This window comes from Seriola aureovittata, chromosome 10, assembly GCF_021018895.1.
Source record: "Seriola aureovittata isolate HTS-2021-v1 ecotype China chromosome 10, ASM2101889v1, whole genome shotgun sequence".
NCBI classification, from domain to species: domain Eukaryota; kingdom Metazoa; phylum Chordata; class Actinopteri; order Carangiformes; family Carangidae; genus Seriola; species Seriola aureovittata.
In genome coordinates this window covers 21,030,232-21,050,716 of record NC_079373.1, presented here as the reverse complement: position 1 = coordinate 21,050,716, position 20,485 = coordinate 21,030,232, and the positions used below count along the sequence as shown (strand labels likewise).

The 20,485-nt window shown below is 41.6% G+C and overlaps 3 protein-coding genes across 6 annotated transcripts; 1 reads left to right on the top strand and 2 right to left on the bottom strand.

The window, feature by feature from the left end:
• Positions 1-2,523: 2,523 nt before the first annotated feature.
• wee2 (WEE2 oocyte meiosis inhibiting kinase) lies at positions 2,524-7,551 on the bottom strand. Of its 4 annotated transcripts, XM_056386365.1 has the most exons (13): positions 7,238-7,551; positions 7,047-7,092; positions 6,426-6,726; positions 6,088-6,296; positions 5,598-5,655; positions 5,058-5,227; positions 4,838-4,959; positions 4,562-4,708; positions 4,366-4,470; positions 4,200-4,285; positions 3,864-4,034; positions 3,591-3,739; positions 2,524-3,064 (listed from the first exon to the last, which is right to left on the bottom strand). In XM_056386365.1, the coding sequence occupies exons 3-13, from the start codon at positions 6,723-6,725 to the stop codon at positions 2,899-2,901; spliced, it is 1,683 nt and encodes a 560-aa protein (XP_056242340.1). In that variant the 5' UTR covers position 6,726; positions 7,047-7,092; positions 7,238-7,551; the 3' UTR covers positions 2,524-2,898. The 4 variants fall into 4 exon arrangements, 3 of the variants coding, with proteins under 3 accessions (XP_056242340.1, XP_056242339.1, XP_056242338.1); XM_056386364.1 differs by having other exon boundaries at positions 7,047-7,551; XM_056386363.1 differs by having other exon boundaries at positions 6,426-7,551.
• Positions 7,552-7,721: 170 nt separating this feature from the next.
• dennd11 (DENN domain containing 11) lies at positions 7,722-15,075 on the top strand. Its single transcript, XM_056386367.1, has 9 exons — positions 7,722-8,357; positions 9,085-9,184; positions 9,320-9,478; positions 10,470-10,623; positions 10,731-10,869; positions 11,090-11,221; positions 11,429-11,579; positions 11,751-11,819; positions 11,963-15,075. Exons 1-9 carry the CDS (start codon positions 7,910-7,912, stop codon positions 12,156-12,158), a joined length of 1,548 nt encoding a protein of 515 aa, XP_056242342.1. The 5' UTR covers positions 7,722-7,909; the 3' UTR covers positions 12,159-15,075.
• A 1,355-nt stretch (positions 15,076-16,430) lies between these two features.
• On the bottom strand, positions 16,431-20,301 carry agk (acylglycerol kinase). The gene is made up of 14 exons (XM_056386368.1): positions 20,036-20,301; positions 19,908-19,947; positions 19,737-19,816; positions 19,553-19,628; positions 19,332-19,457; positions 19,134-19,228; positions 18,919-18,988; positions 18,667-18,746; positions 18,510-18,567; positions 17,734-17,881; positions 17,535-17,632; positions 17,301-17,371; positions 17,089-17,173; positions 16,431-16,962 (listed from the first exon to the last, which is right to left on the bottom strand). Exons 1-14 carry the CDS (start codon positions 20,143-20,145, stop codon positions 16,828-16,830), a joined length of 1,272 nt encoding a protein of 423 aa, XP_056242343.1. The 5' UTR covers positions 20,146-20,301; the 3' UTR covers positions 16,431-16,827.
• Between the last annotated feature and the right edge of the window lie 184 nt (positions 20,302-20,485).

Here is a 20,485-nt window from a genome sequence, read left to right as displayed (position 1 = left end):
AATAACAGAATGCAGAGTTTAAAATAAATCACTTGGGGTTTATCATAGTGTTTTATAGCAGACATGGGTTACCTTGCTGCAGACAAAGACTACTACACTGTTATGAAATCAAATTAACCTTCAATTAAACATTACCTGACAAATAAAAAGAGCAGAGGCATCATTTAATACAGCACATGTTATATATACATTAAATGAGTGTATAGCTATTATTTAGCCCATCATCTACAAACTAAAAAAACAAGTTGTGTCAGTACCTCAGTACCTCAGACAAATTATGGCAGTTTAATAGTGTTCTTGGGCCAAAAAGCAAAACATTTGTGGATTATCATTTCAGTTTAAACTCTCGTAGTATGTCATGGGACATTGCGCCTGTCATAAAAATTAGGGCATGACAGCAAATGCTTGCTAAGACGACTACTCAGTGATAAGAGAAGTTTGTCCTAGTTATTACAGATAATGGCCATCATATAATCTACAATTCATAAATCCCCTATGCTCAGAGCAGACTTACTTCATAGTTGGAGGCTGATATTCTTCTTCTCAGGTTCACGGTAGCCTGAGCCACAACTTCGCGCTCAAGCTGGTCTGCGATTTCTCTCAACTCTATTGCAACTTGCTGAGGGGCTGCTGCAGCCTCATGGTTTCCTACTGGAAAACAAGATTGCCCAAACATCAGTATACTTGAGTCAACATAATGTTTAATGTCTCTGGATTCAACAGGGAAATGAAAGAAAGTTAAGTTTCCATAAGTAAACATACAGCAACAAGACACATATACAGCTGCCTCTTCCTACTTTCACTTTGAGTCACAAGTTCTTTTATTACTGTCACTGAGAACAGCCAGTCAGAACTTCTATATTATGTGGGTCAAGATGTATTTAAGTACAGATTTGAGTCTGTAAGTGGATTTATTTTTGATACATCCAGCCAAAGTTTTGCTTTGAGAACAATCAGCCACAAACAGAGAAACGTGAAACAGCTGATGTGATGACAGAGTTTGTTATGATACTATGAAACTAGCTGTAATGTCACAGTTTGAACTTAGTTTAGTTTCAGTTACTCACTAGGCCACTGATGTTCCACCGAAGGCTGAATATCATTTAGAAAGCCTGAGACAGAGCTGACCGGATGACCATCAGTCTCAAGGTCACCATCGTCCAGAGTGTGTATCCTGGAGCCATTGCAGTTGATGTCCCGGGTGAGATTTAATCCCGTGCCCAAAGAATGAAGCTCCTTGTTGTAATCTACGTTGCTACAGTCTGCTTGAAGGAAGGCCAAAATGACCAGGGCAGTGTTTTGACCACCACTCGTATTCAACAGCTCGTCCATTGTTGAACACTCTCAGCCTTTGTAATTTAGACAACAACAATGAGAGTAACTACTCGTGTTCATTTGATGTATAGCAAGTCAACCATGTCGGACACACCTAAGTGTTGAGATTAACATTGCTAACCCCACTCAAAAGTTCCATCAAAGAGAAAAGTGACTGAAGGAAAGTAACTTAAGTAGCGGACTAATTTCAACAAAGGATACTTAAACATTCATATCATTTATCATTCACAAGCACGCACCATGTGAACAACGGAAGTATCATTTCCATGTTTCAGTTGGCTGTCTAGCTAGTTCGAAAAGCTAAGCTAACGTTAGCTTTCGAGCATCGAAGTTATCGTTAACATTACGCAAAAGCAAAATTACTCTTTTTACTCACATTCGTTACTTGTGCCACATACGTTAGCTCTTCACTTCACACAAACAAATGGACTCGATTAGCGATGCGCCATAGATCACAGACCACTGCGCAACCAGCAGCAGATCTAAACAAACAGCAGCTCCTCAACTAATGTTTCTCTACATTGAAATCAGAGGGCGGGTTGGTGGGGGTGAGGGGGTGCTGGATCGTCCAGTGCATCACGATGCATTCACAAACCGTCGGATATTCCAACATCCAACACTGCATTGCCATTTGATAGGATATTCGCTTTGATGAGCCCGCACATTAACCAAACATAAACCTCAGGACATAAGAAAACCACAATGGAGAGAGAAACAAGTAGCCAGTTGGAATAGATGTAAAATTAAAATGTTCCTAAAGTTGGCAATGCATACGAGAGAACCTACAGTATGTCCAACTCATCTTTGCTTAGTTATAGCCTCAACATTTTTTTTATTTTTAACTTTATGAACCAAGTTGATAATACTAACTTAAGCGATTGACGGTCATGTGACTTTGGATAATTTTAGAGATATGACCCGTTTGCGAAAATTACTTCAAGGACAAAGAACTTTAGCAGAGCAGTAAAGTAATTAACAATGTAATCATGTGACCTGCATTAAAAGAATACAAACCCAAATACAACGTGACGGCCTGTTCCTAGTTGCGGTTTCACACTGGCACAGACAGTTTGCCGCGGTTATCGACTTCACTGGAAAGTTGCTGGAAAGTCCCTGCTTTGGATTTGTCTGACGATATCAGACACAAGACAACAAAGAAATGAGAAAAAAAAAACAACCCCCATCTGATAAAATGCTTAAAAATGTTTATTTACAATAAAAATGATATATAAAATAAGTCAGGTCAGGTACATTGGTCTACAGCAGTTACAAGATGTTGTGACATGCATTGAAACCAGATTAATCCTTTCAAACCAATGGTGTTAAGGACTCCACAGTCTTTCAGTTACATCTGTCCTCTCAGAAGGAACATACAAGATTGTCCGTCCAGTCATTTCCACTTCCAGTCCCTGTGTAGAAAACCTTGTCACTTGCATTTTTAACCACAAGCTTGCTTCAGGAGTCACATTATGCAGTGTCAAGGACCTATGCGGTCCTTGACACAGGACATGGGACATGTATGCCAGGACATGGGATATGTATGCCATGTCCCACATTGACTCATCACACTCCATATCCGGGACAACCAAAGCTCATGGATCGTGCCGTCTTCCTACCAACAAGCCTCCTCCCTGTTCGAGGTAGAGAGCCCATCTTGGCAGGAGGTTTCAGCCCAAGAGAGAGGTTCTGCTTGGGTGACAATGCTGCCTGACGAGCTTCCTGGAGCTCTCTGTGTAGAGGGAAATGGAAACGACTGACTTCAACATGTTATTATTTAAATGACCAATATATTAAACTTTATAAAATGAAGTTAAATTAAATGGAAAGAGTAGGAGTTTGTAGTCATACAGGTTTGCAGAACAGTCATTAGGTTGTTTTCAAATAAATGAAATTGCAACCCCTGCTGGTCATATTTATGTAATTCATGCTCTTAACAGAGCTTCAGAATTAGGCTTACATTTCCTAACATTTCACTTAACATGCATCGCAGATATCATGTGAGATTTTTCAGCAGTATAAAAGTATTTCATAATTACTCCAACACACTATGAAGGGGTAAAGTCTTACACAAATTTATTGATATGCAAAAAAGTGTATAGGTCTTTGACTTGTTATTCCTGGTCACATTTTGTGGTATAACACTAGAAAGGTGTGAGAGAGTCTAATTCTTTCATCCACTGATGGCTGAAGAGTTGTAGCCTGGAGCCCAGAATTACTGATGCAGCTTTAATTATCCTTTAATTATCCCTTCTTACTTTTCAAGCATGGCTGTCCTGAACTTCTCTACATTGAGCTCTCTGCGTAGCTGAGCAGCCAGCCTCCCAGTCCTCTCCTCCCTTAAGACTGTGTGCTTGCACAGCTCCCTGGCAGATGGACGTTTCAGCGGGTCTGGATCCAGCAACAACTGAAAGAAAAAATGTCAACAAGCTACTGTTTGCCAGTGAGGACTGAATTTAAGTGTTTTTGGTATTATATTAAAATTGACATTCATGGGTGGCAGCTCAAATCAAATTTCTTTAATTAAATACCTGGAGTAGGTCTCTCAAGGGAGGAGAGAGCTCCTGTGGCAGCTTGGGGAGCTTCCCCTCTCTAAGGCTGTGCCACTCCTCTCCATTTTGAGGCAGAGGAGGAGCCCCAGCTGCCAGCAGCACCGTAAGACCCAGAGCAAAGATGTCTGCCTTGGGGAGGTGGCTGTAATCCTGGGGAGCAGAGAGACTGCTTACATAGATGCTAGAAAAAAATGCAAATAAAGACTGGATCTATGAATTTTGTAACCAGCTCAGACTACAAAACTACTTGTTTTTTTGTTTGTTTTTTTATAAAATCAATGATAAAAAGTTAACCGGCAGATTTTTTTTTTTTACCTCATGCAGGACCTCACTGGCCAAAAAGCGGCTATCCCCTTCCTCAACTTGAGGGCTGCTGGTTGATGTCACGTGACCCAGATCCCCTGCAGAATAAAACAAGAATCAGAACTAACAGCAAACAAACTTTGAAGGTAGTCATTTATTTTAACATCAAATGTAATACCAATTTTATAAACGACTCCTGCTGAAGTGCTTCCATCATCTTCCTCCTCACTCTCACCCTCAACCGCTGCAGTTGTGCTGGGTCGCTGGCAAATGAATATATTACCTACAGAGAGTTGAAGAAAAGGTTAGGTTAGGTTAGGTTTAGACAGAACAAAATAATAAATGCAAAGTGAAAACTGCTCCATGAGACATACTTGGTTTGATGTCCAAGTGCACTAGGCCTGAGCTGTGGATGTATTTTAGACCCATTGACACTTGTAAGAGGAGATCTTTCAATTCTGCCCCTGAAACCAGCTCACACTGCAGCTGCTTCTTCACAATGGCATCACTGAGACTTCCACCTGGCACACACACGCACGTATACACACAGGATGACAGTATTAAACCACAATTCAATGCCTTACTTAGAGATATTTAGAGTAAACTTTACTATTATAATGTGCTTTTGATTTTAAAAAGGTGAAACGTACCATCACAGTATTCATTCTGAATAATCATGTGATCGTCCTCTGCCCATGCTGAATAATAGCGAACAACATGTGGGTGGTGCCCAAGAACAGCATGTGCATACACTTCCTTTAGGGCCAACTGCCTGAAAGGATATATTAATGGTCATGGATAAATTCAGGAACCAAATATAAAAAATAGGATTGATTTTGCCTGATAGAGAATGACATGCTGCTGACTCACTCATTGGCAGAGCCTGCAAGGGGTCGGCGAGAGCGTTTTATGGCATATAAGCAGCCATCCAGCCTCTTCACACACTTATAAACTGCCCCGAACTCGCCCACGCCAATGCACTCCAGCTCCAGGAACTCACTCTCGTAGCGTGACAGCATGAAAGCTTGGACAGCTCGCCTCTGCCAGATAAACAGACGGAGGGCCTTGTGGTAAAACCAAAGACATTTCTAAAGAAAGAACACGCGTCACAGCCTTCAGTCTCGAGTTTACAGCCAGGAGAACCAGGGTTTCTGTTTGATGCGTCACCAAATATGGTAGCGCTTCCACAAGGAAAGTGTTTTGTGAAGATTCTGACGGCTTTTTTTTCCCCTTCTTTGGTGGAGATTCCTTAGAGAAATCCTGGAAGTAGAGCTGGCAGCATGTAATTTTGGACAAAATAATGAGTGAGGAGGCAGCAGAAGATGACAAAGCCTGATGATGAAATCATATCAGAAGCATCTGAGAGGGAGGGTTACATTCACCAGAAAGCACAGATAAAAATAGTTGTACCTTTGGTGGGAGAAAGGCCTCGTCATCCTCCTCGGATGACGATAGGCTGTGTTTCAACCTGAAAGATGAAAGGGGCCTTTAGACATTTATATACTTTGAACTAAACTACACTAGTAAGGGATTTAAAGTCAGGCGCACAGTATGTGTCAGGGCACTAAATCAGAAAGGAACCATTTCAATCCCCACCACATGTTAGAAAATCAATTTCACCCTTGGTGGATTGTGATGGGAATCTACCTGCCAGGAAAGAAAGTGTTTGTTTTAAAAAAAAAAAAAAAAAAAAAAAAAAAAAAAAAGCTCTTACGGTGACAAGTACACTATAATATGAAAAAGACTAACTTCCCTGTAATGTGAGATGTTCTAAAATCACAAATGTGGGCAGTTTCCGAAACATCAGAAATCCTCATCTGTGATTGAAAATGTTGAAAAAAACTAGTGTTTACAATTCATACCCTTACAGACCTACAATATCACAACAAGTAGCAGTTACCTGCGTCCATAGTCATCATCCTCATCACTCCTACAGCTATTCCTCCACTGCTCCTGACTGTTCCTGCGTACAGTGTCAGGGGTGAAAGGATTCACGTTGACAGAAGGTGCCTGGATGAGGTTTGCAGCAGCTGATGTGAGACGCAGGGTCCTCCGATTGTGATTTATCTTAGAGGTGGAGCAAGGGTGAGACGACTTTGAGAGCAGACTCTGCAGGCGGAAAAAAAGAGAAATGCAATTTAGCCCAGTGAACTTAAAACAGGTTTTGACACTTTGATAAATCATCCAAGATCACAGGGGCGCAATATGGATAATCAGTTTTTAATCATTATTCCCCACCTTGGGCGTGCTGGGCGAGTCACAGAGCCTCAGTTTACTCCAGACAGCATAAGGTATGGGGCTGGTGCACTGTAAAGGGGAAGATATGATGTTGCTTCTGCTGCTCTGGTGTTGGACCCTGGGTGTTCTGCATGCAGAGCTGGGACTTTGGATCCTGGGACTCTGGATCCTGGGACTTCGGATCCTGGGACTTCGGATCCTGGGGGCGCAGTCATCGGAGCTGTTTTCACTGCTGTTCCCCTCTTCTCCACAGCTGGAGAAGTCCAGCTGCTGGCTGATCCCATCAAACAACGTCGCCATGCTTGGAATTTTGGCAAAAGTTTCCATTAAAATGCTTAATCCTGCATTTGACTGCTCTTAGAGAGCAAAAACACCATGCTGAAGATAACTACAATGTTGATTGTTGTTATGCTTTAGATTATTAGGCCTGCATTTAATTGTCCTTGGGAAGATAATGGAGATTATAGGAAATTGATGACATGTTGCTCATTAAACTCCCAATGAATAAATCAGCAGGCCTACATGTGTCCACTGTGATAGGTCACTACTATTAGCTCCTTGTTGACTTCCACTTCCACAATACAAGACCCATAATTTAATCAACAAGTCAATATTACTTACTGATTAACTTTTTAGGCCATTCTTCCGACCAAATCATGCAGGACAACTGAAAAGCAGCACCAGTAAAGCTGTGATGTTATTCTCAGACTTATCTGAAAGTTAAACAGATGCTTCACATTGTTGTCATTAATATACACACCAGTGTGTGATCTGACTTTGAGTTAATGTATGTTTATCATGTATATACTCACGAACGAGTGGCCTCAGGCACCACCACACTCACCACGCTTGAATTTCGCGCCTTGTATGTAAATAACTTCCTGTTTAAATAAACTATGCCGCCTGCTTAACACATCAAGCTCTCTGATTGGCTGAAATGTTCCTAAACAAAACACCTGACTGAAAGTGGCTGTTAATCGCATAAACACTTTTATGCAGTTACCATAACAATATAATCATCTATGTATGTAATGATATATATGCATACTGTGGGATTATCGTGAGAAAACTAATTTTATTTGAAGATAAAATAAAATATCATGAAAATACAGTGAGGGACCTTGGGAATGAGGCTGTGTCACACAGATTAATGGGTAAAACATTTGACGATGTTCAATATGAATAGTCCAATAATATGTATGGATAAAATAAATAGCCCATAACCAAAATTAGGTCACTGTATTAAATAGTAATATAGACACGTGGGCGGAAGTTAGCGACGTCATCAAAACAGTGAGACAGGAGGAGGAAAAGCAGCCCGTCAGTGGATGTGACACGCTTACAGATCCATAGAAAACAACCCAGCGAGCAGCAGCAAACCATGATCCAGCTCCAGCAGTGTGTTTAGCCTGCTCGATTCAACCGGACGTCGGACTTTCTGTGTTATTTCTCTTCCTACCCGTATCATCAGAGGCAGCAGCGCAATGGTGGAGCAGTCGGATCGAGCCCCACTGCTGGACTGGGAGGAGATCCCACCGCCCGATCCGAACCAGGCGGGCCCGCCGCCGCCTGCGCCGCCGCGGGAGGAAGACGCTCCGGCGGAAAAAAGTTCGCAGCCAGTCGGGCGGCGCACACAGACGGGCACTGCGGCTGGTAATGGGTGGAGCAGTAGCAGTAGCAGCGACAACAGCACCGCCACCGCCACCACCACCATCACCTGCAGCCCGTCTAGGAGTGTAACAGCTGTTGTTGCCAGCAGGGACGGAAGCCCCGGCCGTCCGCGTGCAGATCTCCGTGGGCACGGGTGGACTCGCCCGGAGCCTCTCGGCACAGATCGTAATGTTCACTTCCCCGGCCTCTCGGTGAGGGATCAGTGGGAGGAAAAGGACCAGATCGTGGCTGTGTTTGTGGTTACCTTTGATACGAGATCAGGTAAGCATGCAGGCAGTAGCAACAGCATACTCTTTCATATTTAAAATTCTCAGATAACCACACTTCCTGAAATTATATTACCTCAGGACATATTGTTATTTTGTAATGTCATTTTCTTCTGTCCGATGTGCTTGAGTGCGTTATTGAGTCATGGGGTTGAAGGATGAATATACAGTTAGAGTTGTCAGCTGGGGTTGTAAAAATGTGAAACGCCAAGATCCACCTAAACACTGTGGATTCACAAGACAAGGTGGTGAAATAACTGTAATTCTGTTGGGGCAACCCTAACAAAAGAAGTGAACTTCCTTGGTCTGGTTTTTCAGTTTTTGCAATCTGTCAAAAAGCTCATGCAAGAGCAACAGTAAAACAACTGAAGCCCAAGATGCTCTTAAGGAGGGGGGGGTTTAGTGTAGAATTTCATGCAAATCCATTATGTGTATACAAATAATTGAAAATAGACAGATATAAAATCAATAGTCAGTCAAATAAGGAAGAGAACAAGGCCAGGTTGTCAGTGGTTCAGCTTCATATGGAAGAGGTCAGTGTTTTGATAGTTACAGTAGCTGTATCTTACTGTCCCATGTTCTTTCTTGCAACTATAAACAGACTTTGAGAATTCGAGGAAGTGGTCAGAATGAAAGTAAGGGAAAAATGGGAAGTAATCTCATGATTTTATTTTTGTGTGTGTGTGTTTGTGTGCGCGTGTGTGTGTGTGTGTGAACGGCAGGGAATATGGTAGAGTGGTGCCTGCCTCACGACATCAACCTAGATGGAGTTGAATTCAAGTCAATGGCCAGTGGTTCCCATCGGATCACCAGTGACTTTATGTACGTACTCCCTCCCACCAGTCAAACACCATGAAATCCAGTGTAGTTTTTTTTTAGAGGAGTGGGTTTGTTAAATCCCTGTCAGAAATCTGTACCTCTGTGTTTACTCCTGCTCTTTGTTTTGCCTTTGGCTAGATATTTCCGTAAAGGCTGTTACTTCGGGCTGGCCTGTTTTGCTAACATGCCTGTGGAGAGTGAGCTGGAGCGAGGAGCGAGGATGAAGTCTGTGGGAATCCTGTCTCCCTCCTACACGCTGCTCTACCGCTACATGCACTTCCTGGAGAACCAAGTCAGGTGCGATAGCAGTGTGTGCAAGTTACTTTTCTGCGTTTCTTATTGTGTCACCCTTCCTTTCACTATTTGTGTTCTGTTTACCTTATTTATATCTCACCCAACCATGTTTACAAGTTTCTCTTTGTATGTCTATGTCCTGTACTTGTTTTTTTGTTTAAAATGTTCTCATCTATTAAACATGAACCCAGAGTCCTAGTTACAGCTATCGTCACAGGAGCCTATTTACATGCAGTTTTTGTGTATGACGTCTTAAGCACAGAAGTGGAAGAAACCTTGACAGCGTCTTTCTCCTCAGTAACTCAGCCCTTCTGCTTCAGTCCTCTCACGAAGCCTAATCTCCTCATTGACTATGTATAAATATATAACACAGCCACAACTTCAGGTTACAAATACAAAGGGATGAGGATACTCCCGAATACAAGTGCATCTGAATTCCTCTGTATGGAGTGTGACTATCCGGCCTTCAGATTATGTGAGGTTCCTGTGGCTTTACAGTCACTTTGCAGTAGCACACAGATGGTGTGAGAAATGAAGCATGAAAGGTTGAAGTGGTTAAACCAAACTGAAAAGAGGTATTTATGTAGTGGCCTCGCATGATCCCACAATGCAATGTCAGAACAAGTGATGGACACTAACGGAGTGCAGTCTGTAATCTTGCATTATGGATGACCTAACTAGCTTCTGGTACCGAATGCACAATTTCCTCCACACAGACGTACGTTACGTTTACAGTGTGTAGCAAACAGTGAGTGTACATGCAAGTCTCTAAAACTCACTGCATGAGCTGTGAGCTGTGATAGAGCAATACTGACAGATGATGAATATGCAGAAAACTCACAACTGAACAGAAAGTAACATGTGATTTAATTAAATGCACATTTAGCAAGATTAATCTGCTTAGTGATACAAATCTGAAAATGCTGAGATGGCTCACACTTGATAAATTCCTCTTCCTCTTCCTCTTCCTCTTCCTCTTCCTCTTGTCTTATAGACACCAGTTGCAGTGTCCAGGCCAGTATTCTCCACTGGAGGCCTTCTATGAGGATAAGAAGGCAGTTCTTCCACCTATAGGAAACGGCCTGGTCACTGCTTGTCCAACCTGGAGCGTTACCACCATCAACCGCTGCATGCACCCAGAAATGAAGGTCCAAAATTTACTGGAACACACATATGTTGTTTCGTGTTTTCTCAGTCTTGAGTGCCATAAAACAACAAAAAACTAACAGTTTTTGTCACTATTTGCTCCCTGCAGATCACCCACCCAGCTGGCTGCATGTCCCAGTTCATCCAGTTTTTCGGGGAGCAGATAATGGTGCTGTGGAAGTTTGCACTGCTTAGGAAACGTCTTCTCATCTTCTCCCCTCCTCCTGTAGGTGTTGTCTGCTACAGAGGTGAGTAGCTTAAATACACACACACGCACACATACACACAGTCTGCCAAGTAATCTGGTGGTTGTAACACAGATTCTGTTCTTGTTACTCTTTAACACAAATGGCACAGGATGTAATAAATATGCTAAAGGTTACAACCAAAGTGTTTCTTTGTTTTTTTTTTTATATATCTCCATGGAGATGTTTCATTCAATATGCACTTCTTTGCATGCTCCTGTAGTGTATTGCTGTTGCTCCCTGGCCAATGTGTCTCTGCCTGGAATCGGTGTCTCTGTGCCTGAATTACGGCCTTTCTTCTACATCAACATAGCCGACATCACTGCCCTGGAGACAGAGATGTCATACGTGGCCTGTGAGTGAGGTTTTACTGCTAATAGTTAATTTACCACCATTGTTCGTTCATTTATATAACTTTTGTTTTTTTGTGAGTAGCATAAAAGGACGACATCTGTAATTGTTTTATACAATGTTGTGTTGCGTAATGATAATCCAATAGAATCTTGAATTTTTTATCTATGGAAATAATGAATTATATATAAACATATGTTTATGTGTTAAGGTACCACGGAGAAGATTTTTGAGGAGAAGAAGGGGCTATACGACGTCTACGTTGATAACCAGAATGTGAAAACACACAGAAGCCACTTGCAGCCGCTGCTCCGACTGAATGCGGCAGATAAGGAGAAGTACAGGAAACTGAGTGAACAGAGGTACAATAAGAACTGTAAAATACTGCTGAAATAGCATTATGTTTATTGTAAAATGAACGGTACCAGAATTGAATCAATTACAGTTACGTTCTTGCATTAAAATTTGAGAAATGATTCATTTTGATCCATTTCTTTTTTTTATAATGATGGATGATGACTGTTTTTTCGCAGACAAATGTTGCTGTACTCTCAGGAGGTGGATGGAGACTGCACGTCAAATGAAGAGGATCTTTTCATTCTGTGAGTCCTTGACGTGTATTCATTGTCGTCAGTGTACTTGAGTCATAACCACAGACAGTTTGTTTAACGAGAGTATGCTTTGATTATTTTAATATGATGCAGAGGAACACAGCATGATGCGGCTGTCTTTAATCCCGTCCTAGGTTCTTCATGGAGCTGAATAACCGCATCTTCCAGACCCTGTCAGATGTAGCAGGGAGCACTGATCCCACCCTAACCACTGAGCACGTGAGAGCCATGGGGCTGGATCCCCAGGGCGATCGCTCCTTCCTGGTTGACCTGCTGGAGGTGTACGGTATCGACGTCACCCTGGTCATAGACAACCTTTGTTGCCCCTGAACCACGCCCACCCACCACCACCACCACAGCCTGGGAAACTCGGGATGTCACTGGATTATCTGTGCCTTCAAGGCCCACACACACACACACACACACACACACACATACACACACACACACACACACACACACACACACACACACACACACACACACACACACACACACACACACACCCACACACCAAGACACTGAAGACACTGAAGACACTGCCACCACCCTGGGGCTTCATCTGTTGCCTGCTGTCCCCTCCTGGGTGTCTGTTTCCCCTCTGTGTGTGTCTCATCTGACCTGTGGAGACTGTTTCCAACCAGCGTGGGTGATAAGGACACTTAAGGTTGGTGCACTGGTCCACGGTGGATGATAAACAACTGCCTAGCAGACAGTGCAGCTTGGCAGCTTTGCGCTTTTGTAGCCATTCACATCCTATATCACACTGTGCTGTTTTTTTTTTTTTTTTTTTGTCAGAAATACTGTTTTCTTGTGTGAGCTTGTCTGAGTTTGATTCTGGCGTTAAGAGGCCAGGCTTTAAGCACTGGATGAAAGCATAAAAAGTTGTGATCAGGTGTGGTCATTGCAGCAGGATGACTGATCGTTCTCATATCAATGAAGAAAGTCAGTGATACATTCACAATCCTGCAGCTCTGGTGATCACTTTTTTTTTTTTGAAGAAAAGATCTTTATGATTTGGAAAAGTCTTTTAAGTTGTAGAAGTGAATTAGTGTCCTTCAAGTTTCATTCAGTAGACATTCTAGCCTCCATGATATGTGACAACTTCCCTGCTGTAATACCATATTTAGGTGTACGAATAATGTGTCTTGCTCTCGTGAAAGCTACTTCTGGAGTTTGAAAAATCAAAGCTTTTTGACCACTTTATTTGCCTTTTCAAAAAGAAAGCAATATGAGTCTGTGCTGGTTGAAAGTTTTGGCCTTTTTAATGTATATTCAACCTCACAGTCATATGCTTAGTGTTTCACAGCTGAAAGTGAGAGGTGAGTTAAAACTGAAACATGTTGAGTGTGATAACCTCTTTTTATAATGGGTAGGGTTAATTATTCTGACGGGAAAAGCTGTTATGAATATATAGTTCACGTGTATGCACCTTCAGCACGAGGTAGATCTGATAATGTGTCTCTGATCACAGTTTAAGGGAAGTGATTTGGAGAGGAGGAGGGGTTTGTGTTCTGGAAACTTTTTGTCATGTTATTTGTTTAATTTGTCGTAATTGGCAGAGGATTTATAAATGAATGTGACTCTACTGTATAACACTAACTTATCATGAATGCTGCACCATGTCCTCCTCTGGACTGTTTCCTGATGCACACAGTGATCATGCTTAACTATGATGTTTTTTTATGTTTATGACTTACAGTCTGAGCCAGCAAGTGGTTGTGGAATGGAGGGGTTTGTGTATGTGTGTGTGTTGTTTGCAATACTGTATACAGGCTTTCAAAAAAATTTTTTTTTCTACTCAAACCAGCAGCTGGTTCATCAGTGGAAGCTAATATATCTGTTGTGATCCTATGAGTGAAGAGTCCTTGATGGAGCCGTTTGTAGTTTACTTGTTGATCAGCTTCAAAGACATCCTCTCCAGTTGTCTGTGTCCATGACAAAGATCTCTTTGTGTTTTTGGAGATCTGGTAATGTCACAGTTTGGGGCTGGAGCAGGAGCTTTAACTCCTCCTCTGCAGGCAGATTCACAGAAGGGCCCCCGTCTGTTCCGGCTGAGGGTTTCTCTCATTCTTTTCATCACAGCCCCATTCAGTGAATCCAGCTCTAGAGATGGGCCAACTGTGTCTTTTGAATACTGCTGGCAGACTGGTTTAGTTCATCCATCACATTGCCAATCGGAGTGATAATTTGTTCCATGTTGGAACACATGAGGCTGATGTTTGCCTTGTATAAATTTGTAGTGGTTCTCAGCCTTGTCGTGGGCCCCCCTGATGCAAGCTAAAACGCCAAGTCATTTTTGAAACATATCTTTATCTTCCTCTCCCCGCACATTATTATTGGTGCTGTGTACTGTGTGTATATACACTGAGAGACACTGGAAACTGGAGTCAAATTCCTCGTATGCACAAACCATACATGGCCAACGAAGCAGATTCTGATTCTGATCATTTACTGGTAATCACTGAGGAAACAAATATTCCTTTAATTTCATTGTCCTATTCCAAACATGCTCTTTCAGGGTTCTGATCCCCAGGTTGAGAACTGCTAGTTTTATAGACTGTATTGTACAGGATGTTTTCTGCATTGGTTAAAAAATGAAGAAAGTGCATTAAGTGTGTTGTATATGAAAAAAAGGGCACTTAAGCTTTGTTGTTTAAATGAGGCCTTAAGGAAATGTGACTTTCTCAAACTTACTTCAGCAAAGTGACCGACTCTTAACTGTATGTGCGTCAACATTATTTGCTAAAAAGATTAAGTCCATTGTCCTTAGCAATTCTGAATGACCTTACTGTCTCCAGTGAAACCTGTTGACTCTATTTGCTTTTCAGCAGATGTGTTTTCTTGCCTTTGACGGTGTTTGCTTTACAGCTGTATGTTAAATGTAAAAGGGAATGTACACAACACACACCACTGTATAAAATGCCTTCTTTGTGGGGTCGTTCACTGATGTGTACCAGCATTAGCTAAACGAATCGTTTGTACAGCGTTTGTCACTCTACTGAATGTCAAAGACAGCGAAACAATTGCACACATGCAGCAGCACATCCAAATAGTGTAACCGTTTTCTTCTTGATTGTAATGTAATTCAAGATTATCCACAGAGTAACAGTTAAAGTCTTCACCTTTACTAATGTGAAACACTGTAAGAGATGTCAGTAATGTACACATGAACTCAATAGCATGAGCAACTGTTAATTTCACTGTACTGCCATTGTAAAACAATAAAACATTGATACAGGTTAAATGCTATCTAATCCTCTCCTTCTAACCATGCATAACTGTTTTCTACCTACACCCCGCTCCTCCCCTTTCTAACCAGCCTCACTGCTTTCAATGCTTTTCCAAAGACACACCTAAAGCACAAAACAGCTGAGAGGATGATCTGGAACAGACAGAGCTGCTCATCTTCCCTTAGCAGAGAAATGGCCCCTGTGAGTGTTATTCTACTATGTATTTGATCAATTAACTAATATTACAGCGGCTTCATGTGTAAGCAACATTTTACTGTTGTAGTTGGTAAAGGGTGGAGCTAATTTTACACATAAAGCTCAGTTTATTTGTCACGAGAACTTGCCTTGTGAAAAAAGTTGTATATTATCTTCTGTTGCTCTGGAAACAGAAAGCCTGTGTCGCTAACTGGAAGTGTGGGGTTTGGAAGAGGTCGCCATTTAGGGAAGAAAGTGGGGTCCAATTAAAGATGCTATCCAGTATTCAGTGTTTTGGGAAATGTAGGATTTTAGCATTTTGGAGTTTGACTTATATTATGGAGCCTGATTCTGCTATTTTGTATTGTTTTATCTTTTCTAAGCTCCTCAGGTGCAATACTAAACGACTGGAGTTCCCCTTTAATCTATAACAATGCATCATTTTTAATGTTTAAACTGAAATTAAATGTATCTTTGTGTTGCGAAGTCTTCATATTCAAAGTAACTGAAGCTGTGACTTACATGTAGTAGAGTTAAAAGTACAATATTTCCCTTAAGTACCTTAAAATTGTACTTAAGTAAATGTACATTCCCTTTTCAGATTTATCCTCCACAATTAATGCAACCAAAATGAAACCGAGAGCATCCCTTAGTGTTTTCCTAAACAACCAAATATGATAAGAGGGCTGCAATGCAGCCACCAGCTTAATCCTGCAGATTTGCTTTCCACGCCATCTGTCAGATCAGATGCAGACTCACAAAGCAGGGCGCCAAACTCCTGCTCCAAGCTCCTGCAACACATTCAGAGTGCTGCGGCATCACTATATTCCTTCATGTTCATCCCTGTAGACTTCTTCCCCCCTATCCGTTCTCTTTTAAGTCCCAGCAGCTGGTCACATCTTACAACTTTGATTAACTGTCCTGTCTCTATGACAACCGGTCCATCATGCCGGTCCTTTCTCCTCTCCCTTAAGGTCACCTCAGTGGAGGAATGAGCTTCCTGACTCAGTGAAAACAGCAGGCTCTTCTCATTTTGTAACACAGCCCTGACAGAAGTTTTTACATCACACCTTCACCTGCAGCCCTCCAGCAAAACCCTCTGCCCCTTATCTCAACCAGGCATCTGCTGAATGTGTACGTACTAAATGTCACGCCGGTATGAAAATACTTTGCATTGAATTGGAAAGATTATTTTTTATTGACCAAGTTCAGATATGATGGCAACAGTAAACAATTCAGTAAACATAAAGTCCATTTGTAAGACAACCTGTACATGAGTTACAAGCTTAGAGAATCAAAGTCTTGGTCCTTTCACATACAACAGCCTGTAATGTATTCCTCTCCATAGTTGTTAAAAATAACAACAACTGAATATTTCATGTCAACATGTAGTAAAACAGATTGTTCAAACCATCAGCACTCCATGATCATTTACAGTTGATGGCAAAGCAGAAATCTGTTTTCAAAATAAACTCAGTTTCATGGCATCTGTTTTTTTTTTTTTGTGTGTTTCTTTTAAAATCAATCCTGCTGCTCGTCTTCTTTGAAGTTTTACATTTTAGGTTTTCTCATCACTGCGTCTGTGAGAGGAGCTGCTCCTTGCGCTCTGCACTGATGAAGAAGCGTAGTTTCCGTGGCAACAGCCTTACCTCCACAGGCATAGCGTCATACTCCTCGTTGTCGATGTTGAAAAAGCCACCGGCACCCTTCGGAGTCAGGACACAAAGTTAAATGTCAAGACAAAAGCCAGTGCACTGCTTCAGAAAGCCGATTGACTTATAAAGTAAAACTGATAAAATGAATCAGATAACATCACTCAAAGGGTTTCTTACCTCTGGCAGCTGCAGCTGGCAAGCACTAGCTTCGAGTTTTGTGGAGTTTTTAGTGAATACAGTTGAGTCCTCTTCTTTTTTATTTCTAGAATGAACAACATTTACATTCTGTTACTGAAATTTGCATAAACATGAACTTTTATATAATGCATATTGTTTCACTAGAGGTCTTTGTTTCCAACAGACTTAAAAAGAAAATTACAACTACGGACCCGACAGTGATGAACTCGCTCACAGTGAAGTCACTGGGCTCCGCACAGATCATCAGGGAGTCATTTGTGCGCTGCACGTTAGAATAAATACAATACCCATGTATATATATTAAAAAATCAAAGAGGAAAACAAGGCAGATGGGTTTTAATGTAATCATGTCAACATTCAAGAGCTCAGGGTTTATGAGAACAGCAGGTACTAGGTTTTATAAATACAATGATTTTTAGACTGACCCTCTCCACAGGGTTTTTGTTGTGTGTTTGGATAAACAGCTCTAACGTCGACAACTGCTGCTCCTCCCACTTCTCTGGCTCCTCCACTTTGGGAGGCTCTGAGCAAACACAGACACACAACCCAAAAACATTCCTGTCAAAAATCACAGTATTTTTGGGATCCATGTATCAACAAAGTCACACGCACACACACACTCACCTTCAACAGGCGGGTTCATGTAGTTTTTCAGCCTGCGGATGATGCGGTAGAGCAGATTTGGCCTGGGGGGCTTCTGTGGGGGCAGGTCAGGGGGGCGAAGGCTGGGAGCCAAGTAGGACACCGAGACATCCCGGACCAGGGGCCACTCCTGAGGGACAATTTACCACAATGTGTGATTAAAATACATCAGCAGCTACAGAGTTATTTAACAGTTGGGGGTTCACAAGAAAACAAGGGGACACATCTGAAATACATATATATATAATACATACATAAATATTACAGTGCATGTATACATATATATGACTTTTTTTTAGATTTAGATATTTTTACTGGCACATTTCTTCACAGCAGCTTTTACATTTCCGTGGTGTTAGAAAGGGGTTTATCTCTCTCCTCTTGCTGCTTCAAGGTCTTTATGCTGGTGGTCTCTGTCCATTATCTTCCTCTGCTGCACTCGACAGTGTAACATCACCGACTGCAGGCTGTAATATTCTTGCGTCTGACTTCACGTAGCCTAAACCATTCCTTCTTTACTCCAGTGTCATTGATAGATGTGTGATCAACATTTTCTAATTATTTTGAGTCTGTGCTAAATTTGTTATGTTGTGATTGCTGATTTGTGACAACGGACTTGAAGCCACGCAGAGTGGAATTCTTCTTCTTACTCTTTTGTTAATATAACTTTCTCACAAACAAAGTGTAACAGGTAGCCTTATATGGCATGACATGGTTATCCAATATCAGACAGTTCATAGCTTGACATATTGCCTTACCCTCAGAGTACTAAACCAGTGTGCTGCATTTGTCTTCAGTGGCCCAAGGTACCAGTATCTGTAGGGAAATATTATGGTTAATAAGTCTTATAGTATGTATGGAGGATTACATAAGAATTGTTTATGCAAGGTTACAGTCTGAATGATGTATTCTTACTTGCTGATTGTTGCAGCCACATCTCTAAAAGCTCCCCAACGTAGTCCCATCAGAGCAAAGACTGGCTGCTCTTTCTCGCCCTACACACACACACACACACACACACACACACAGACACACAGAGAGAGAAAGGCATATTGTATGTTAATTTTACATGAAAACAAAAACTGACATGAGCAATTATCTGCATTCAAGACAAAAACTAGTTCATGACTTTGAGGCTTTGCTGAGTAAAAAGAACCGGTTTCTTACTTTAATTTGCAGCACATCCAGAGGTACAGTTTCTCCCTTCAGAATAGACAATGTTGCAGATGTAATGTCTCTGGAAAATGTAATAGGTGCAAGTTACTTGTCAGGAAATCAATGGTGTATCATTTATTTACTCAGTGAAACACATTCATGATGAGCTATTTATGTGTGATGACAGAATTTGGATCTTTAAATAGGATTTTGATGAGATTACTTACTTAACCTTGTTGTCACAGAGGAGGTGAAGACTTGGACTCAGGGAATTATGAGAGCCCAGAGGAATGAATCCAATCGGTGTTTTACTGAATGTGTCCTGTAATTACAAAAACAAGAAGAAAAAAAAAAAGATGAATTTTGTCCCTGTCTCATTTAGCTGTCAACAAAATAGATTGACACAATTCCTGTATCACACTTACTTGATCTGACCGTCGCAGTAACCCTGTGATGACCTCCTGCAAGGTGCCATCCCCTCCAGCCACGATCAGCATGTCTGTCTCTTCCATGAGCTCCAACAGCTTTTTTCCCTGGCCTTCATAGTCCGTCTGCAGAGGATGAGGCAGCATATATACTCTCACACAATGGAAACCGTACAGGAGCCACTAAAAATTGATTCCAAGGGGAAAAAAGCGAAGGATACCTTTACGACTGTAATCTCCACACCAGCCAGGTTTAAAATAGGAGCAGCATTCTTTTCAAACAGGTTGTTGGCTTTCCTGGAGGAGATTTAAAGGCAAAGTTGGAAGAAAAATCACAGATAAACTGGTGTCTGAAATCAAAACAAGACTCTCAGCGACAAGTTTTGAGATTTGGTGTCTTCTTACCCACTACAAGCTGCAGGGTTCAATATCACTGTTGCTTTCCTCAGCCTCTCCTGTGGTGATATCTGTTGACGCCCATATTCCTACAAGAGGTTATGATGAGTGGGAATATGGGCACGTGAAACTTTGCTTATATGGCTGACAAATTATAAGCAAAAGTAATTGATGTCTTACCCTGGCCACTAGACAAGCCTCTCTCCGCAGAAGACTGTCACTAATAGGATGAAAGTCACAAAATATAAGACACGTGAGCAACTCTGTGATATGATATCCATGTAAATACCATAATTTAAGATACCCACCAGTGTTTACCATACAACCAGTAGCCCCCGTACGACAGAACGCACACAGCAAATGTGGATTTCTTCCAGTGATTCCGCAGAGTCCGAAACACTTTCACAACCCGAGCCATTCTTATGATTCAAATTTCCCCAAAACCTCTGTTTTAATGCGGTGCTACATTTACGACGACACCTACATTCAAAAGTCACGAATGACAATTTTTCATCACAGCGGTCACAGACTCTCAACTATCAGACGGGCATGGACATCTTGGTGTAACGTCAAAACAGTTCGGAACAGCACAAGGCGGAACCAATGTTGGTGCTACATATGGTCCACAAACAGGTTCCAGCGAATCACGAGTAATGGTTTATAAACATTTCATGGAAAAACATAGACGAAAGAGAACTGAATTTCTAAAATAGATAATAACATAAAATCCCCCGGAAGTCCATTTAAATTACCTCTTT

Excerpts from the sequence above, each read along its gene's own strand:
- wee2 (XM_056386363.1), bottom strand. The coding sequence starts at position 6,752 with ATGGAAACTTTTGCCAAAATTCCAAGCATGGCGACGTTGTTTGATGGG. Across the intron at positions 5,656-6,087 it reads GATGATGACTATGGACGCAG|GTTGAAACACAGCCTATCGT; the intron begins GTAACTGCTACT and ends TTCATCTTTCAG. Across the intron at positions 4,035-4,199 it reads CCAGTGAGGTCCTGCATGAG|GATTACAGCCACCTCCCCAA; the intron begins GTAAAAAAAAAA and ends TCTGCTCCCCAG.
- dennd11 (XM_056386367.1), top strand. The coding sequence starts at position 7,910 with ATGGTGGAGCAGTCGGATCGAGCCCCACTGCTGGACTGGGAGGAGATC. Across the intron at positions 8,358-9,084 it reads TACCTTTGATACGAGATCAG|GGAATATGGTAGAGTGGTGC; the intron begins GTAAGCATGCAG and ends TGTGAACGGCAG. Across the intron at positions 11,222-11,428 it reads AGAGATGTCATACGTGGCCT|GTACCACGGAGAAGATTTTT; the intron begins GTGAGTGAGGTT and ends TTATGTGTTAAG.
- agk (XM_056386368.1), bottom strand. The coding sequence starts at position 20,145 with ATGGCTCGGGTTGTGAAAGTGTTTCGGACTCTGCGGAATCACTGGAAG. Across the intron at positions 19,948-20,035 it reads TGGTTGTATGGTAAACACTG|TGACAGTCTTCTGCGGAGAG; the intron begins GTGGGTATCTTA and ends TCATCCTATTAG. Across the intron at positions 18,568-18,666 it reads GTGGCTGCAACAATCAGCAA|ATACTGGTACCTTGGGCCAC; the intron begins GTAAGAATACAT and ends ATTTCCCTACAG.